Source organism: Theobroma cacao, chromosome 4, assembly GCF_053813885.1.
Source record: "Theobroma cacao isolate CCN51 chromosome 4, ASM5381388v1, whole genome shotgun sequence".
In the NCBI taxonomy this organism is placed as follows: Eukaryota; Viridiplantae; Streptophyta; class Magnoliopsida; order Malvales; family Malvaceae; genus Theobroma; species Theobroma cacao.
This window is the reverse complement of record NC_142642.1, coordinates 31,747,528-31,762,412: the sequence shown is the minus strand read 5'-3', so window position 1 is coordinate 31,762,412 and position 14,885 is coordinate 31,747,528. Positions and strand designations below refer to the sequence as shown.

Genomic DNA, 14,885 nt, shown 5'->3' with positions numbered 1-14,885 from the left:
GCCCTTGGGAATTAAAATCAAAACTTGAAAACGAAGCATTAATTATTGACCAGATTGTTAAAAACAGAGCAAGTCTTATAGCTTATGATACAAACAAACATTGTGGTAACAAACTTTGAAAGTAGATGGATAATGGGTAGAGATAATTAGCACCAGTAGGTGCGCATGACTCTTGGGTTTGATTGCTAAAAAGTTGTTGACCATGGTTGCAGCTCAAGGCCAAGGCCTAGGGTGCCACTGCCAGTATATTCTGAAAAGGAAAAAAAGCAGAAAAGATTGAATTCAAGCTTTTACAAATGTGTAAATAAAGCAAATCAGTGCTTTTTCTTCAACATCATCATGGATTCCTATCATACCATTCAATTCCTTCCGCTTCCGCTTTATGTTTTGATTTCCCACCTTGTCACCTGGCCCTTGCCCTTGCCCTTGCCCTTGCTTTATTTCACTTCCTCTTCCTTTTTCTTGCTATACAGCTTTTCTTTCTTTTTTTAAACCCTCTTTAATTTAAGTAGACTAAAAAGGGGGGAAATGGAAATATTAATGGATTGTTGAACCCTTTTCTTTCAAGAACCACGCTTCATTTTTGTACATCCATTATCATTACTTTTTCACAGTTTCACTAGAGCTATTCTCTCACTAAATTCCTTACAAGGAAACTAAATGCAGGATAATGAAACAAAAGATAGTGTAAATATCTTATATTGAATAATATCCAAAGTCTCATATGCAGCCGGTGAAAAGGGATCCAGTATGTGAAATTTTATGTAACAAAATACCAAAAAGGAAGGGGAAAAAAATGAAAAGAAAAGATCAAGGCACAATGGAAAATACAACATTAACGAACAAAGAATTGTGCGGAAAATGGGGCGGGGGAGGGCTTTTCTTCATAATCAGTTTAACTCTTGTTTCTGTAGAACAAACTGGATTCTTCTTCACCGGGAAACACAGTTTCATGCTCTCTCAATCTCTAATCATTTACTCCAGCTCCTCCTGGCCATCAGAAGGGCATTGGATTAACTCTAAAATGTTGACTACTTCTTCCATGTCCGGCCGATTTGATGGCACTTGAGATGCACATATTAAACCAAGCTTTATAACCGGAATTGCCTCCTCTGCTGGGAAGTTACTCCGAAGACTGCCATCAATACATTCCTCCACCCTACCATCCTCAAGAGCCCCCCTGACCATGTCAGACAGCACCACCACATCATCCTCCATGTATTCCACTGGCCTCTTCCCTGTTATCACCTCTAAGACCAACACACCAAAGCCGTACACGTCACATTTCTCAGTTATTTTCACGGTCTTACAAGCAAATTCAGGAGCCATGTAACCAAGTGCACTTTGGATTTTGCTGCTTAAAATGCAGCGGTCTAATGTTGGCAAAAGCCTTGCCAGGCCAAAATCTCCAACCTTGGGCTCACCAGAGCTATCTATCAGAATGTTTGTTGATTTAAGATTATAGTGAATAACATTCATTCGGTGCAAATAAGCCAGACCCTTGGCCGTCCCAAGAATGATGTTGAATCTCTGTCGCCAAGATAGGCAAGTTCTGCCAGGCCCGTCATGGAGGTGCTTATACAGACTCCCACTGGAAACAAATTCAAAAATGAGGAGCTGCAAGGAAGAAGTCCAGTAATATCCTTCAAGAGCTACAAGATTGTGGTGTCTAATCTTTCCAAGTTTTTTTACTTCCCTTTCAAACTCCTCTTGAGACTTGATTAAACTTGAAACAGTCAGCTTCTTGATGGCAACTGAACGCCCATCCCGAAGGATTGTTCGATAAACAACTCCAAACCCTCCACGACCAAGCTCACAGTCCTTGTTGAGCAGTGCATGGGCCCCAGCATCAAAGTCAGCATCCCCGGAAAACATCACAAGTTTGCCATAGTTTGGATCATTGGCGGGAGAACAACTAAAATCTTCCCCCCCAGATAAGGTAAGAGTTGCCGGAGCACGTGACATAGAAGAACGGACATGGATATTGAGGACAGTGACAGCTACTACACCAATGACAATGAAAGCCGCAGCACCAATGGCAATGAGGGCAGAGATGCTGAGTACAATTTTCTTGCGGTGGTGATTTGGAGAGGAGCCACCAATGGAGTCAGACGAGTTAGGGTTGAGGACAATGGGTTTGGGATGGACAGCTGGGCAAGAGCGGTTGACAACGGAACCACACAATGACGGATTGCCGGAGACAGACGAAGTAGGAATGGTGTTGAAGAAGCCCCCGAGTGGAAGTTCACCCCGAAGGTGGTTGTGAGAGATATTAAAGGACATGAGTTGAGAAAGATTTGCTAGCTCTTTTGGCAAGCTTCCAGTTAGGTCATTCAATGACAAGTCCACATACTGAAGGTTGCTTAAGTTTGCAATGGCTGGAGGGATTGAGCCAGATAGGTTGTTCTGAGATAGAATTCTGTACCATTGAAATAGAAAACCAGCACAGAAATGTTGAAAATTGTTAGAAAAGTGGAGGTGCCTTGCTTAAAATTTGAATATAAAATGAGTTTTGCTACATTGACATAAAAAACAGGAAGACATCCAATCACAGACTGATGAAAAGGGAAAAAGAAAAATTACAATCAATCAGACCAATTCTCAATTGTAGCAAAACCACTTTTTGTCTATTTACAACATTGCAAGCAACAGCTGGGTTCAAAATAAAACAATGTGCAATAAGTCATTAGTTTATAAGACAGCAAGGAACCTGTCATCTCCCTATATAATGACAAGGGTCATTTAGATATCATTTGCTTCTACAACTACTTAGCAACATACACTTTGATAAATTTAAGGGTTTTGCCTGACCAGTACCAATCCAAATAGCCTTAACAAAAGGTCTCGGTGAACCATCCATAAATGCACCCTAACGGCATCAGGGATAATAAATGCTTCAAAGTTAAGTGTAGTGGCTAACTGTCATCAATTAGAAATAGCCTAATAGTATAAAGTTAATTTGTCAATGCAAACTTTTTAAGTACTACGAAATATTTAAGGATTGAATAAAAATGAATATAACTCAATATAAATTCCTTAAAAGAAATAAATTAAAGAGTGAGAAAGAACTTACAAAGTTGTTAAAGATGAACAATTCACTATCTGAGTTGGAACTTTCCCAGATAGAAAGTTCCTCTGCAAGCTCAGTTCCTTGAGTGAGACTGCTCCTCCAATTTCAGAGGGAATGCTTCCATTCAGCCAATTGTCACTTAAATCAATAACTTCTGTGGTCTTCAATTCTCCTATGCTGGAGGGAATAGAACCAAAAAGATGGTTCCTGGACATATTAAACAAGATCAAGCTGCTAAGAACCCCAAGGTTAGATGGAATTTCACCAGATAAAGCATTTGAAGAAAGATCCAAGATCTGAAGGCTTTGATAAGATGACACTCTTGAAGCGAGTAAAGGACTTTCCATTTTCCCAATAAGCGTGTTCCCAGAAATCAACGCACTGTTCACACCCAACTTAAACATCCACGAAGGAACATTGCCTGTTAACAGATTTTGGCTGACATCCATAGCCAAAAGGTTAAAACAATTAGCCATTGACTCTGGCAGTGCACCAGTAAACTGGTTCATTGAGAGATCTAATTTCCTCAGGAACTGCAGATTTCCCAAAGAAAATGGGACTCTTCCGGAAAAATTATTAGCAGAAAGATCCAAACTTTCCAGATTTGTCAACTCTCCAATCCAATCCGGAACTTGTCCCCTGAATGAATTTCCTCGTAAACTGATGGAAGTACATGAACCAAGCCTCTGCATTGAATCCGGAAGGCTACCAGACAGATAGTTCTCACTAAAATCAAGAGATTTTAATTGTGAACAACTTCCAATATCTTCCGGAAGCCTGCCAGAGAATCTGTTGTTTCCAAAATCTATCTGTCTCAAGTCATACAAATTTCCAATTCCTTCAGGAATATCTCCCTCCACCAAGTTACCTGAAATATCAAGCGATTGAAGGCCCCTCAAAAACCAAATTCCAGATGGCAACTGCCCTGAAATCTGATTAGACGAAAAGTTAACCGCCACAAGCGTCGAACAAGAGCTCAGAGAATCAGGAATTTGCCCTGTAAGATTGTTTCTTGCAAAAGATACCGACCCTAGAGACCCACATTGTGCAAAAAAATCATCGGGGATCAACCCTGACAAGCTGTTTCCACTTAAATCAATAACCTTCAAGCTGCCGATATGAGAAAGCTCGGAGTTTATGGGTCCTGTAAGGTTGTTATTGGAAAGTGATAAAACTTGAAGGAACTGTAACCGTAATAAACCACGGCCAACGTGACCAGAAAGAGATAGGCCATCAAGGTGGAGCTCCGTGACCCGGTAAGTTGTCGGGTCACATTTAACACCCATCCAGTTGCAGGGATCGTTGTCATCCTCACTCCATGATTGGAGCTTTGCATTTGGGTCATCGAGCCCTGCTTTGAAGAAGATTAAACCCAGAACATCGTCGTTGAAAGTTGGCTGTTGAGAGTTTACAACAACTGAAACCAAAACAAGAAAAACTAAGACCTTTAACAGCATTTTTCCCCTTCAATTCAAAAGGAAAAAAAAATGCTAAGCCTCCATGGTAATGGTAAACATATCTATTTCTACTTCTACTTATTGTATAAGATTAAATGGAAGTTGGAAAAGGATAAAATTTGGAGGAGGAAATTTCGGGGTGTGAAGACTGAAAGGAGGAGAAGAAAGTGTTTTAAGTGATAAAGCTAGAAAAGGACAAAGAAGATAGTCAGAAATGCTCTCAGCAAAACAAAGAGATAGATAATGAAGAAGCTCTTTTCGGACCAAAAAAACAAAAACAAAAGCAAAAAGGGACGATTCCCTCTGCCAAAACCGCTTTCCTTGGTTTTCCCCTTAAGTTTCAGCTAAGAAAGAGAACTCCCAAACCCCAAAGTTAAAAACTAGTCGTACTAGAGATGCAAGCTCAAAAACCCCAAAAAAAAAAGAAAAGAGAGAAAAAACGAGAATACAGTGCAAGAGTCAGCTGTTGTTGTAGTTGAAAAGGTGGCGATGGAGAGGAAATAAAGAGGGAGTGGGGAGTAAAAGAAAGAACAGAAAAGAGAAAGAATGATAATTAAGGAGGGTAATAAGTGTTGATGTGTTGGGCACAATAAAAAGAGCGAGAGAAGAGTAAAGCAGGGGCAGGGCTGGGACAGGGAGGCAAGCATTTAAAGCCTCAGAGGCTTTGGGGGGAAGGGAGTTTTGCCTCTTTTTTGTTTTGGTCAAACCAGAATCCTATGTCATGTACACGTGGCACATTTTATTTGCTTCACCATCTGACATGGCCATCCCCCACTTGCCATGATTTTCTTCTGTCAGTATACTGCTCCTCTGGTCTTTTTCTTTCTTTTCAAATTCTATTTTTATTTGGTTTCCAAGGACCTGTTTGGTATGGTATAGTCTTTTAATCATTCTTTGTATGGTAGGGTGTGCTCTTTATTTTTAGGTCTCATTTTGACAATCTCACTGCTCTTTACTCTTTAGGATTTATTTGGTAAGAAGGATAAAACCATGGAAAAACTAAAATTTACAAGAAAAAAAGTACTAAAAATGGAAAGTGTTGTGGTAAAATAATGAAAAAGGAGATAAAAAAATTATCTTGTTTCATCCTTTGGTTGTTCTGGTTTATATAGATTTGAAAAGTGAGAGAAAAGACACTGTTTTCAAGTAAAGAATTACTATACTGCTTGTCAAGACTTTGTTTCTCTGCATAAAATTTCATACGTTCTGACCCTTTATAGATGATGCAATTTTGAACTTCTCTTCTACTTTCGAATCAAAGTAGAGAAAAATAACTCTTTATTTATCCATTTATTTTATTGTAATAGCCAAATTCAAATCTTTTTCTTTAAGAAAAATATTTAAAATGATTAGATTGTTGGTTAAATAGTTTTTCCTTTTGTTTGTTGGGATGTTATAATCCAAGAAGAAAAAATCCACTGATGTCAGATGTATAAAATTCCATTTTATGAACAAGGGATGAATTATGTTTGATAAGTTTCTAATGGAAATGATTTTATATTCTTAATAATCAAGAATTGGACTTTGATTTATAAGTAAAATTTTATTTTTATTTTTTTATTACTAAAGCATCATTTTTTTCAAAAGATAAAACTTTAAAGGCAAATCTTTAAACATAATCCACTATTAACTAAGGGGCTAGTGTTGAGGAAAAAAAATGTCTCATTCTTAATAATCAAATATTGAATTGCAATTTATACCCGAATATTTGATTTATTACTTAATGCATAATCCTTTTATCTAAAAAACATGATTCGAATTTTTTTATTCAATTATAAAAAAAAAAACATTGAATTGTGACTTATAATAGAGGTTTACTTTCTCTCTCTAAGATTTTTTTTTTTTACGATAAAATCGTGAAAATAAAACCTAAAGCAAATATTAACTCGTAACTTGATGCAATCGAACAATCCCTGCATCAACAATAAGGCATATGTCATTTTCAATGCCATGCATGTAAAACTGTGAATGGGTAATTTAAAAAAGACTTAAAATCACCATAAGTCAACTACTAAATTAAATTTTCTTTGTAGATGCTATTACAACTAACTTCATACACGTTATTAAAAAAAACGTTACACATGATTCATTTACTCATTGACTTTTTTTGAAAATATTTATTTAATTTGTTTCAACTGGGAATATCATGAATTTCATTTAAATAACTTCATCTAAGTAATGTATTTTATGAATTGTTAACGACTTACAAATTATCACACCATTAAAATTAGTATTTATTAGTAAAAATTTTCCAAGCGACTTTATTAGATTGCTATACATGTGAACTTTGAACTATAAACTAAAAAAATATATATATATTACTGTTTAGTTTAAATAAAAATAGGAAAACCACTCTGCCCCCTAGAATTGATGTTCAAATTAAATGAATACCCTATTTAAATTGGGGGTTGCTACTTTTAATGTAAATCACATGGTCTTACACTTACTTTACACTAAGAAGGAAACCTCCATTTTGTGAACCTCTGACAAAGTGGGCAGAGTGAAATGTACAACGTTAAAGACAGCAACACGACAAGGCCTGCCTACCCTTCCTACTTTGTTCTTCGATAAGAAACATGGTTTCGCTTTTCTTTCACGGGAATTTCTCGGCAAACAAGACTACCCTAATGGAGGAGAAGGAGAAGTATTTAATAATTTTAATAAAATAATATTTATTTATCTAAGTGTGTTAATTTATCATATAAATTGATTTCAAAGAAATGTACATATATATAATATTTTTATTTTTTATAAAAATATTAAAGTATTGGATAATCAAATTGTTTGGGAATTTATAAAAAAATAAATTTTCTTGATTCCATTATTTATTACTCTCATAATCTTTTTATTGTAAATAATTGAAATGCTATTGATGAATTTTAGGATTGTCACATTGAAGAAATAAACATTTATTTATTATTCTTTTTTTATATATTTGGGAACAAAATAAAGAATTTGAATTTTGGATCATATCCATCTTAATTCTTTTTTTTAAAAAAAAAAAAACTAGCATTAGATCAAATAATGGTTGTTTATTATTAGTAATTTTTATTATGCTATGCAATAAAGGAAGTGGAGAGCAGAATAAAGCAGTACTATTTAGGCTTAATCTGGCATTATTGTTGTGGTTGGAAAAAATTGGATCTGAAAATAGCGGTTTGAAAAGCAGTATAAAATTGTAATTTAAATTTTTGAATGTTTAATATTACAGTGAAAAAGTGTTGAAAAGTTAAAATCTTTAAAATAAAAATGATATTTGAAAATAAAAAATAAGTCATTTTCAATTCTATTTAAGTAAATCGATATCAGGATGTATCAAAGAAATAAATAATTATGAAAATTTAATTTTAAAAGTGTATACAAAAAACATTTTCATTTTAAGTTCAAAATATGTCAGATTGGCAATGCTATATATTTGAATTGAGGAATTAATGTGTTTTCACATTGCGTTTCGCCGTTAAAAATTATATTTTAAAAACCAAACGCAATGCCAAATGAAGTCTTACATAAGCCGGTAGCATGGGTCAAAAGCCCACTTTTCTTGGGTCTCTTCCCCATGTTGAAATGAGCGGAAGGAACTCCACCACTGACTTTTGGCAGTTAGATTTCTGATTTGGTTGACTTTCGAGATTCTTTTTGTTTTGGCTTAAATTATAAATAAGGGAATGATGCATCAGCATTAAGATTTTCAGCTTCCACAACTTATAAATTAAATACCTGTAAATAAAATCATGAGCCGATGTCAGCTTCTTAATTGTGTTCCCTCGGGGACTGAAACTATTACTACTTTAGATTGCGTTTGAGTGGCGTAAATGGCGCGGAATCTCAATCTTCATTACCAAGTTTTAACAGATCAAAGGGGAAGAAACAAAGGGAGACTTTGTGTCCCTTCCTTTTTCCAACGCCCAACGCCAATGGCATCCACGTGCTGAGTTGGATGTCATCCACGCTGATGCTGCGAATCACGCTAGGATGGAAGCTCGGTTTCCATTTGTAGGACAAGATGATAGATAGCGAAGTATCTGATCAGGACTTGGCTTGTGGGATGGGAATCTAGTCAACGTATTCATGTTCATATACACACATCAAATGTTGAAATTGATCCATTTGCATGCATAATTCAAACATTTGACACAATACTAATTGACAACAGGGTCTCATTATTTTATCATGAAAATCTAAAGGGCGGCCCTATATCTTTTCATCGACCATTTATGTGGTAAAGATGAGAAATTTTCCACTCAAAAAACAAAGTTTATCTCTTTTTTTATTATTACATTTATATTAAATATATGTATAAACTTGCAAACTATATAACTCAATGAGTTAATTTAATAGAACTTTCGTATTAATCATAACTCAATATTGTTAACCAAATAGACTTTGATCTTTGGTGCTTCTTTATTCAAAATATTTCAGTTTTTATGTAATGTGCTTTTTCAATTTATCTGCATAAATTTTTAACTATTTTGATTAAATCATCTTAAATAAAATGAAAAAAAATTTTGACCTAAAAACAAAAAATAAATACATAAATTTGTCGATTTATGTGCCATTTGCGAGTAATCAATTTGCCGAGCATTGCAAAAAAATTTAAAAAATTTTGAGAAATGGTCATTCTCATAAATTCATTTCAGAAATAGCTTTCAATATAAAGTAAATAGTTTTTATCTAATTTTAGCATGAAATGATAAAAATACTTTTAAAATCATTTCAGATAAATTAAATGCTTTCAATTTTTCTCTCTCGCTATTTGTCTGTTGTGCTCCCCATTCTGCTGTATTCCTCAATTTTTCTCTCTCGTCATCCAGCTTTCTCTAATTTTACCACTATCACCATCTCTCTGTTTATCTCTCGTCATCTCACCATATAATTGTCGATCTACAAACTAAAGAGCATGACATGGAAAGTAATAACATATTTTTGAGTTTATTGGTTTACATTCATAAAACTCTCTCTCTATTTATCTCTTGTCATCTTGCCATATCATCGTCAATCTACGAACCAAAAAGTATAGCATAATGAGTAACAATAGGTTCTTGAATTTATCGTTGTTGAGTGTTTCAGTGATTTAAGTCTGATAGAATATGCCTTGGTGTGTAACAAAATGATTCATATATTGGTGTGTAACATCAGTAGGAAGAAGGAAGCTTTGACAAGTAATACCTGGTGCTAAGGTTTTAGCTTTGGCATGTAACATCTAGTATTGAAGCTTTAGTCTTGGCATGTAACATTTAGTACTAAAACTTTGATATTGACGTGTAACATCTGGTACTAAAGTTTTGGTGTATAACATATTCTGTTGGAGTGTCTAACATCTGCTCAGACTTGTAATATTGTTTTGTTTTTTTTTTCTATTATTTTTAACTATTGCGGATACATTTGCATATTAATAGTTTTTAATATTTTGTATTTATATATTTATATGTATATATCTAAAAAACTCTGAATGAAGGTGAGAGAACATTTTTTTCCCTTCAAGTTGTTGATCCCTTCCTTTGTTCATTTTTTTTTTTAAGTTTTTAGAGTTCTTATTTTTTTGTAAAATTTTCTTCAAAAATCAACAATTGATTTATATTCACAAAACCCAAAAATTTATGGGTTAAAGTTATAAGTGAAATGAAATCTGTTAAGTAGTAAAATTTTTTTGAACATGGCATGTGACAATAACATTTATTAAACATAGTGTGTAATTAGCTTGTTTGTATTTCACTACAACATAACTTTCGGAGTTAAAACGTGTAACAACTTTTTTTTCAACTGTAACAATAATTTTTTGAATATAGCATATATAATAACATTTTTTAAAAATAGCATATAACTTGTTCCTTATCTTTATATTTCACTAAGACATTAACTTTTAAAGTTAAACTTTTAAACTTTTATTAAAATGACATTTAATAATTTTTTTTAACATGACATGTAATAATATTTTTTTCAACACGTGCACTTGGATATGAAGAAGTTTCATTAAAAATAATTTTATCTAAAAATCTATTCTCTTAACAAAAAATAATTAAAACTGAAAAAAAAAATTTCAAAACACCTTATGATTAAAAAAAATCGTCCTTTTATTTTACCTTCCCCATTGTTTGTGGATGGCCATTGAATTTGGCAGTGAGGGCTCACAAAACCATCCTAAAGCAAGAAATGGGCTTGGCTTACAATTAAGAGCTGGGTAGGCCAGTAAGTAGCAGACAATAAACAAAGCTGCATAGCTTAACGTTTAAGTCCAATGTTGAATCCAGAGTTGGGCTCTGATACTTGATTACCTTAACCTCCAAGTTCCAACTTCGGCCTAAGCCAACTCAAGTTGGAGTTTGATGCCTATCAGCTTGTGAGTTCGAAAATCCTAACACGGTGAGCATTTGATAGAAACCAATCAAATTATAACAAAATTAAAATTAATCGAAATTAATTTATTTACTAAGTTCAATAGATTATTTTGATTTAATTAAGATATTTTAAAAATATAAATTAAAAATATTTGTATATAAAATATTATTAACGATTAGTTTTTTGATTGATTTAATTGTAAATATTGAAAAACAATTAATTAAAATCATTGAATGGATTGTCTTTTCTAATTGACTAATATTGAAATTAAAAAAATTGATTTGAATTAATTGAATTCAATTAATTTTAATTAATTATTTCGATTTGAATCAATTAATATTTATATTACTCACATCACTGGTCCAAAACCAGCCAACCAACCAAAGTATTAAAAAAGCAAAAAAGATATTTGATTAAGAAAGGTATTGATTCAAAACTGGTTGATTACAAAAAGGGTACTAATAAAAAAAGAATTAATTATTTGTTCTGAAGTTTGGAGAAAAATGTTAACTTGTTTTGATTATTGTACTCCAAAAATAGAATAGGTGTTAAGAAACCGAATTTCAGTGTAGTGGATGTTTAAAGCCATTAGTTTATTTGTGCAGATTTTATAACAACCTATGGCGTCTGTATACCATATGTGGACCAAAATCGAAAGAAAAATACTCTTTTTTATTTAAATTAAATATTCAAAAAAGGAAAAATAACGTTTCTTCTTTCCTCGCCTTTTTTTTCTTCTCCTCTATCTTCTTTCCTTCTTAGCGAAAATTGAAATACTGTTCCGGACTGCTAATAGTTGTAAACAGCATCCAACGGTCGATAATCACATGATGAGATGATCATAACTGAAAAGAAAAGTGGAACAGTGAGAATAATGTGGTTTCCATGTACCATATCAACGCTGCAATCCAACGTGATTCTGTGGGTCCGCTCGTTCAAAACTTTTTCTTCATTACGTGTCACCAAAGCATCGCATCGAACGGTTTCCTACCTTCTTGTTCCAACTTCCCAGGCAAAAGCACAGAAGACACCTAAGCGACGGCGTTTTGACACCTCTTTTTAAATTTTTTTATTTTAAAGTTCCATCGCCACCAACTCCTATAAATCCCTAATAAATCTCGCCTCGTAATTTATTTCTCGTGGAGTTCGCCCGTTCTTTTCTTACTGTTTAAAAAAAGTTATTTGAAGAAAATTTAAAAAACCCGAAGCTCACTGCTGCGAAATTTGTAATAGCGGAAATGTTATCGATCAAAAGCCCTAACCCTAGCTGCGCCTTGGAGCCGTTGAAGGGACTTATTCGTGCTACTGCTTCTGCTTCTGGTTCGTCTTCTCCAATGGCACTATGTATGTCGCCGTCTCTGCGGCTCACTCCTCCTTCTTGCAGAGTTTCTCTCGCCGCTCCCAAAGGGTTAGCCCTCGGATTTCACTCATTCGATAGACGGATTTCTTTCAACCAATCCTTAGTCGCTTTTGCAGCTGCTTCCCACGAGGAATCCGTGAGTTGAAATTCAAATGACTTGTTATTGCTTACAGTTTTTTTTTTAATTCAAAATTTCATTTGTTGCTGCGAACAATATTGATAATAATAATAATAATAATAATAATAATAATAATAATAATGGTTTTTAAGTTTTGTTCATTTTTTTTTGTGTAGAAGCATTCAGAAATAGAAGTGGAGAGAGAAAAAGATGAAGTGAAATTGGCCAGTGAAGAAGAATCAAATGAAGCATGGAAACAAGCTTTAGAAGCATTCAAAAAACAAGCTTTGAAGATGCAAAGCGTGTCCCAAGAAGCATACGAAATTTACTCCAAGAAAGCTTTGATTACTCTGAAGGAAACTTCGGAGCAGCTTAAAATTCAAGCAGAAAAGGCCAAAAATGATTTGAGCGAAATAGCGAAAGAGATCAGTGAAGAAGGAAAAGTTTACCTCTCAACGGCAGCAGAGCGTTCCCCTGAAGAAGTCAAAGAAATAGTCGAAACATATTCTTCCACAGCCGATGACTTAAACGACGTTTCCAAAATTCTCGACTTTCACGTTGGGATACCTTATGGTATTTAGTATTTACATGGGAATTGTTTTCCATATTCAATTTTGTATTTTTAATTGCATATTTAAACAAATAAATTGATTTCGTTCTTGTTTTCGGGTTGGGTTTCGCAGGTTTCATTCTTTCAGTCTGGGGATTCCTTTCTTTCATGTTGACGGGGAGCATATCTGCCATTAGGTTCGGTGTGATTCTAGGTGGAGTTCTTTTGGCATTAAGTGTAGCAAGTTTAAAATCATATAAAAAAGGAGAGTCTTCTGCTCTTGCCACCAAAGGACAATCAGGTTGCTACATTTTCCTTAATTTGCAAACTTTTACATTTTGAATTGGGTGATACTATTATATTTTTATAATAGCATTTTAACTGGCTTATGTTTTCTGCAGTCATCGCCTCTATAATATTTTTGAGGGAGTTAAGCATGCTGGTTCGGGTGAGGATTTTTAGTAACCTTTGTTTCTCTTATTTTTAAATTCCCATTGATTCTTCTCAAGCTGATTTTGTTTATCTTCTGTGGTTCTTATTCTTTTTGCAGAGATTAACTCTGGGCACATTTCTTACAACCTTAGTCAGGTTCTTAAGATTCTTTTGACAATTTAAGTTTTCTGTTGTGTATACATGGAAGTTAGCGGGTGCTTCTAACTTCTGTGCGGCTAAGAAGGGTGTGACATTGATTCTAAAAACATGATAATAGGGTGAGAAAGGCTCAGTTAATGCTGGCATTAAAGAAGCAGGAATGAATATGTATAACATGTTTGACTTTAGCATTCAGAACACCCCTGTGAGGTGTAAAGCAGCTCCTTCTCTTTGCGTTTTTTGTTATTTGGATTTCGAGATCAAGCTTTAGTTTGTGAAGGCATTTTCATTGCAGTAAACAAAATGTTCAATGTGTCTTACAACTTGCTTTCTATGCAGTGGTGCAGTGGTGGCATTCTATATCTATAAGCTTCTACCAAATGACAAACCAGGCTTGGAACCTCAGACAGAAGATTGATGTGCTCTTTTGAGGTTAGTTCTATTGATGGGTGTCTTCAGTTCTCTCTCTCTCTCTCTCTCTCTCTCTTTCATTTCCCAAAAATTGTACATGTAAAATAGGTTTGTTCCCATCTATGGACACTGTCCAGTTCATCGGGAGGGAACTGGGAAACCTGTCTATTGTTTACCTCATTTTTGTTTGTCTTAAAATTTGAATCTGCTGCACATTGAGTTGGGAGTTGAGGCTTGGGCCAACCAATAGGCGTCTACTCAAGTTTTAGTTTGATCATGTGCACTTGTGATTCTTCAAATTTGTGCATCTTTTTTACCTCCTTAAGTTGTACATGACAACATAGGTTCTGTTCTTCACCAACCGCACAGAATGTGTTAAGGAAAAACTTCTGTCAATAGGTCCCCAGCTCACTCTCCCATGCTCCTTGTCGGCATCACTCTTCTCCCTCTCCCTTTCTTTTATATTTAAGTTTTAATCTTTCTCAGGTAGGGTAACTTCTTTTCTGATACCAACGTTGAAATATTCAAGTTATCTTGGTACATTTTCTGAGAAGTTTAATTTTCCCTTTGACCCAGGGAGGACAAAAATTATATATATGTCTACTGGATGATCATGTTGGCTCTGAAAGAAAGCAAAATTGATACAAGAACAAACTCTTGATGCTGTTGAAGCATGTCAGCATACGAAATTTTAGGTCTCTGTCAGACTTTGTTGTTTTTGTATTAGTGTGAATCCATTAGGATGAATGATATGAGAGGTAGTTAAAAGGAATCAAGTGGAGTGATTCGCGATGATGTTGAAATTATTTTGTTCTTCCCGTATGTCCATCAGAAGCTTTGAATAATGATGTGTCCCATTCCTTTCCAGTTAAATTCTTGTACATAGAGGTGAACTTCGGATGAGATTTTTCAGTTTCTTTGAATGTGAAGTTGCTTGGCAAACGAGTTAGGTTGATAAGTCGCGTATTAAGGGAGCATTGCAGAAAGTGCCT

At 34.4% G+C, this 14,885-nt stretch overlaps 2 protein-coding genes across 3 annotated transcripts; one reads left to right on the top strand and one right to left on the bottom strand.

Moving 5' to 3' along the window:
* Nucleotides 1-683: 683 nt before the first annotated feature.
* Nucleotides 684-5,108, bottom strand: LOC18602213 (Leucine-rich receptor-like protein kinase family protein). The gene is made up of 2 exons (XM_018120311.2): nucleotides 3,074-5,108; nucleotides 684-2,419 (listed from the first exon to the last, which is right to left on the bottom strand). The coding sequence occupies exons 1-2, from the start codon at nucleotides 4,525-4,527 to the stop codon at nucleotides 976-978; spliced, it is 2,898 nt and encodes a 965-aa protein (XP_017975800.2). The 5' UTR covers nucleotides 4,528-5,108; the 3' UTR covers nucleotides 684-975.
* A 6,869-nt stretch (nucleotides 5,109-11,977) lies between these two features.
* Nucleotides 11,978-14,766, top strand: LOC18602212 (Transmembrane proteins 14C). Of its 2 annotated transcripts, none has more exons than XM_088805474.1 (7): nucleotides 11,978-12,359; nucleotides 12,521-12,914; nucleotides 13,025-13,192; nucleotides 13,293-13,339; nucleotides 13,442-13,479; nucleotides 13,822-13,914; nucleotides 14,470-14,766. In XM_088805474.1, exons 1-6 carry the CDS (start codon nucleotides 12,102-12,104, stop codon nucleotides 13,898-13,900), a joined length of 984 nt encoding a protein of 327 aa, XP_088661600.1. In that variant the 5' UTR covers nucleotides 11,978-12,101; the 3' UTR covers nucleotides 13,901-13,914; nucleotides 14,470-14,766. The 2 variants fall into 2 exon arrangements, with proteins under 2 accessions (XP_088661600.1, XP_007033524.3); XM_007033462.3 differs by having other exon boundaries at nucleotides 11,980-12,359; nucleotides 12,518-12,914.
* The last annotated feature ends 119 nt before the right edge of the window (nucleotides 14,767-14,885 follow it).

What these genes read in the sequence shown, in the direction of transcription:
- LOC18602213 (XM_018120311.2), bottom strand. Translation starts at nt 4,527, where the DNA reads ATGCTGTTAAAGGTCTTAGTTTTTCTTGTTTTGGTTTCAGTTGTTGTA. An exon ending in TGTTCATCTTTAACAACTTT is followed by an intron (nt 2,420 to 3,073) that starts GTAAGTTCTTTC and finishes TCAATGGTACAG; the next exon opens with AATTCTATCTCAGAACAACC.
- LOC18602212 (XM_007033462.3), top strand. Translation starts at nt 12,102, where the DNA reads ATGTTATCGATCAAAAGCCCTAACCCTAGCTGCGCCTTGGAGCCGTTG. An exon ending in TCACGTTGGGATACCTTATG is followed by an intron (nt 12,915 to 13,024) that starts GTATTTAGTATT and finishes TGGGTTTCGCAG; the next exon opens with GTTTCATTCTTTCAGTCTGG. An exon ending in TGCCACCAAAGGACAATCAG is followed by an intron (nt 13,193 to 13,292) that starts GTTGCTACATTT and finishes TGTTTTCTGCAG; the next exon opens with TCATCGCCTCTATAATATTT.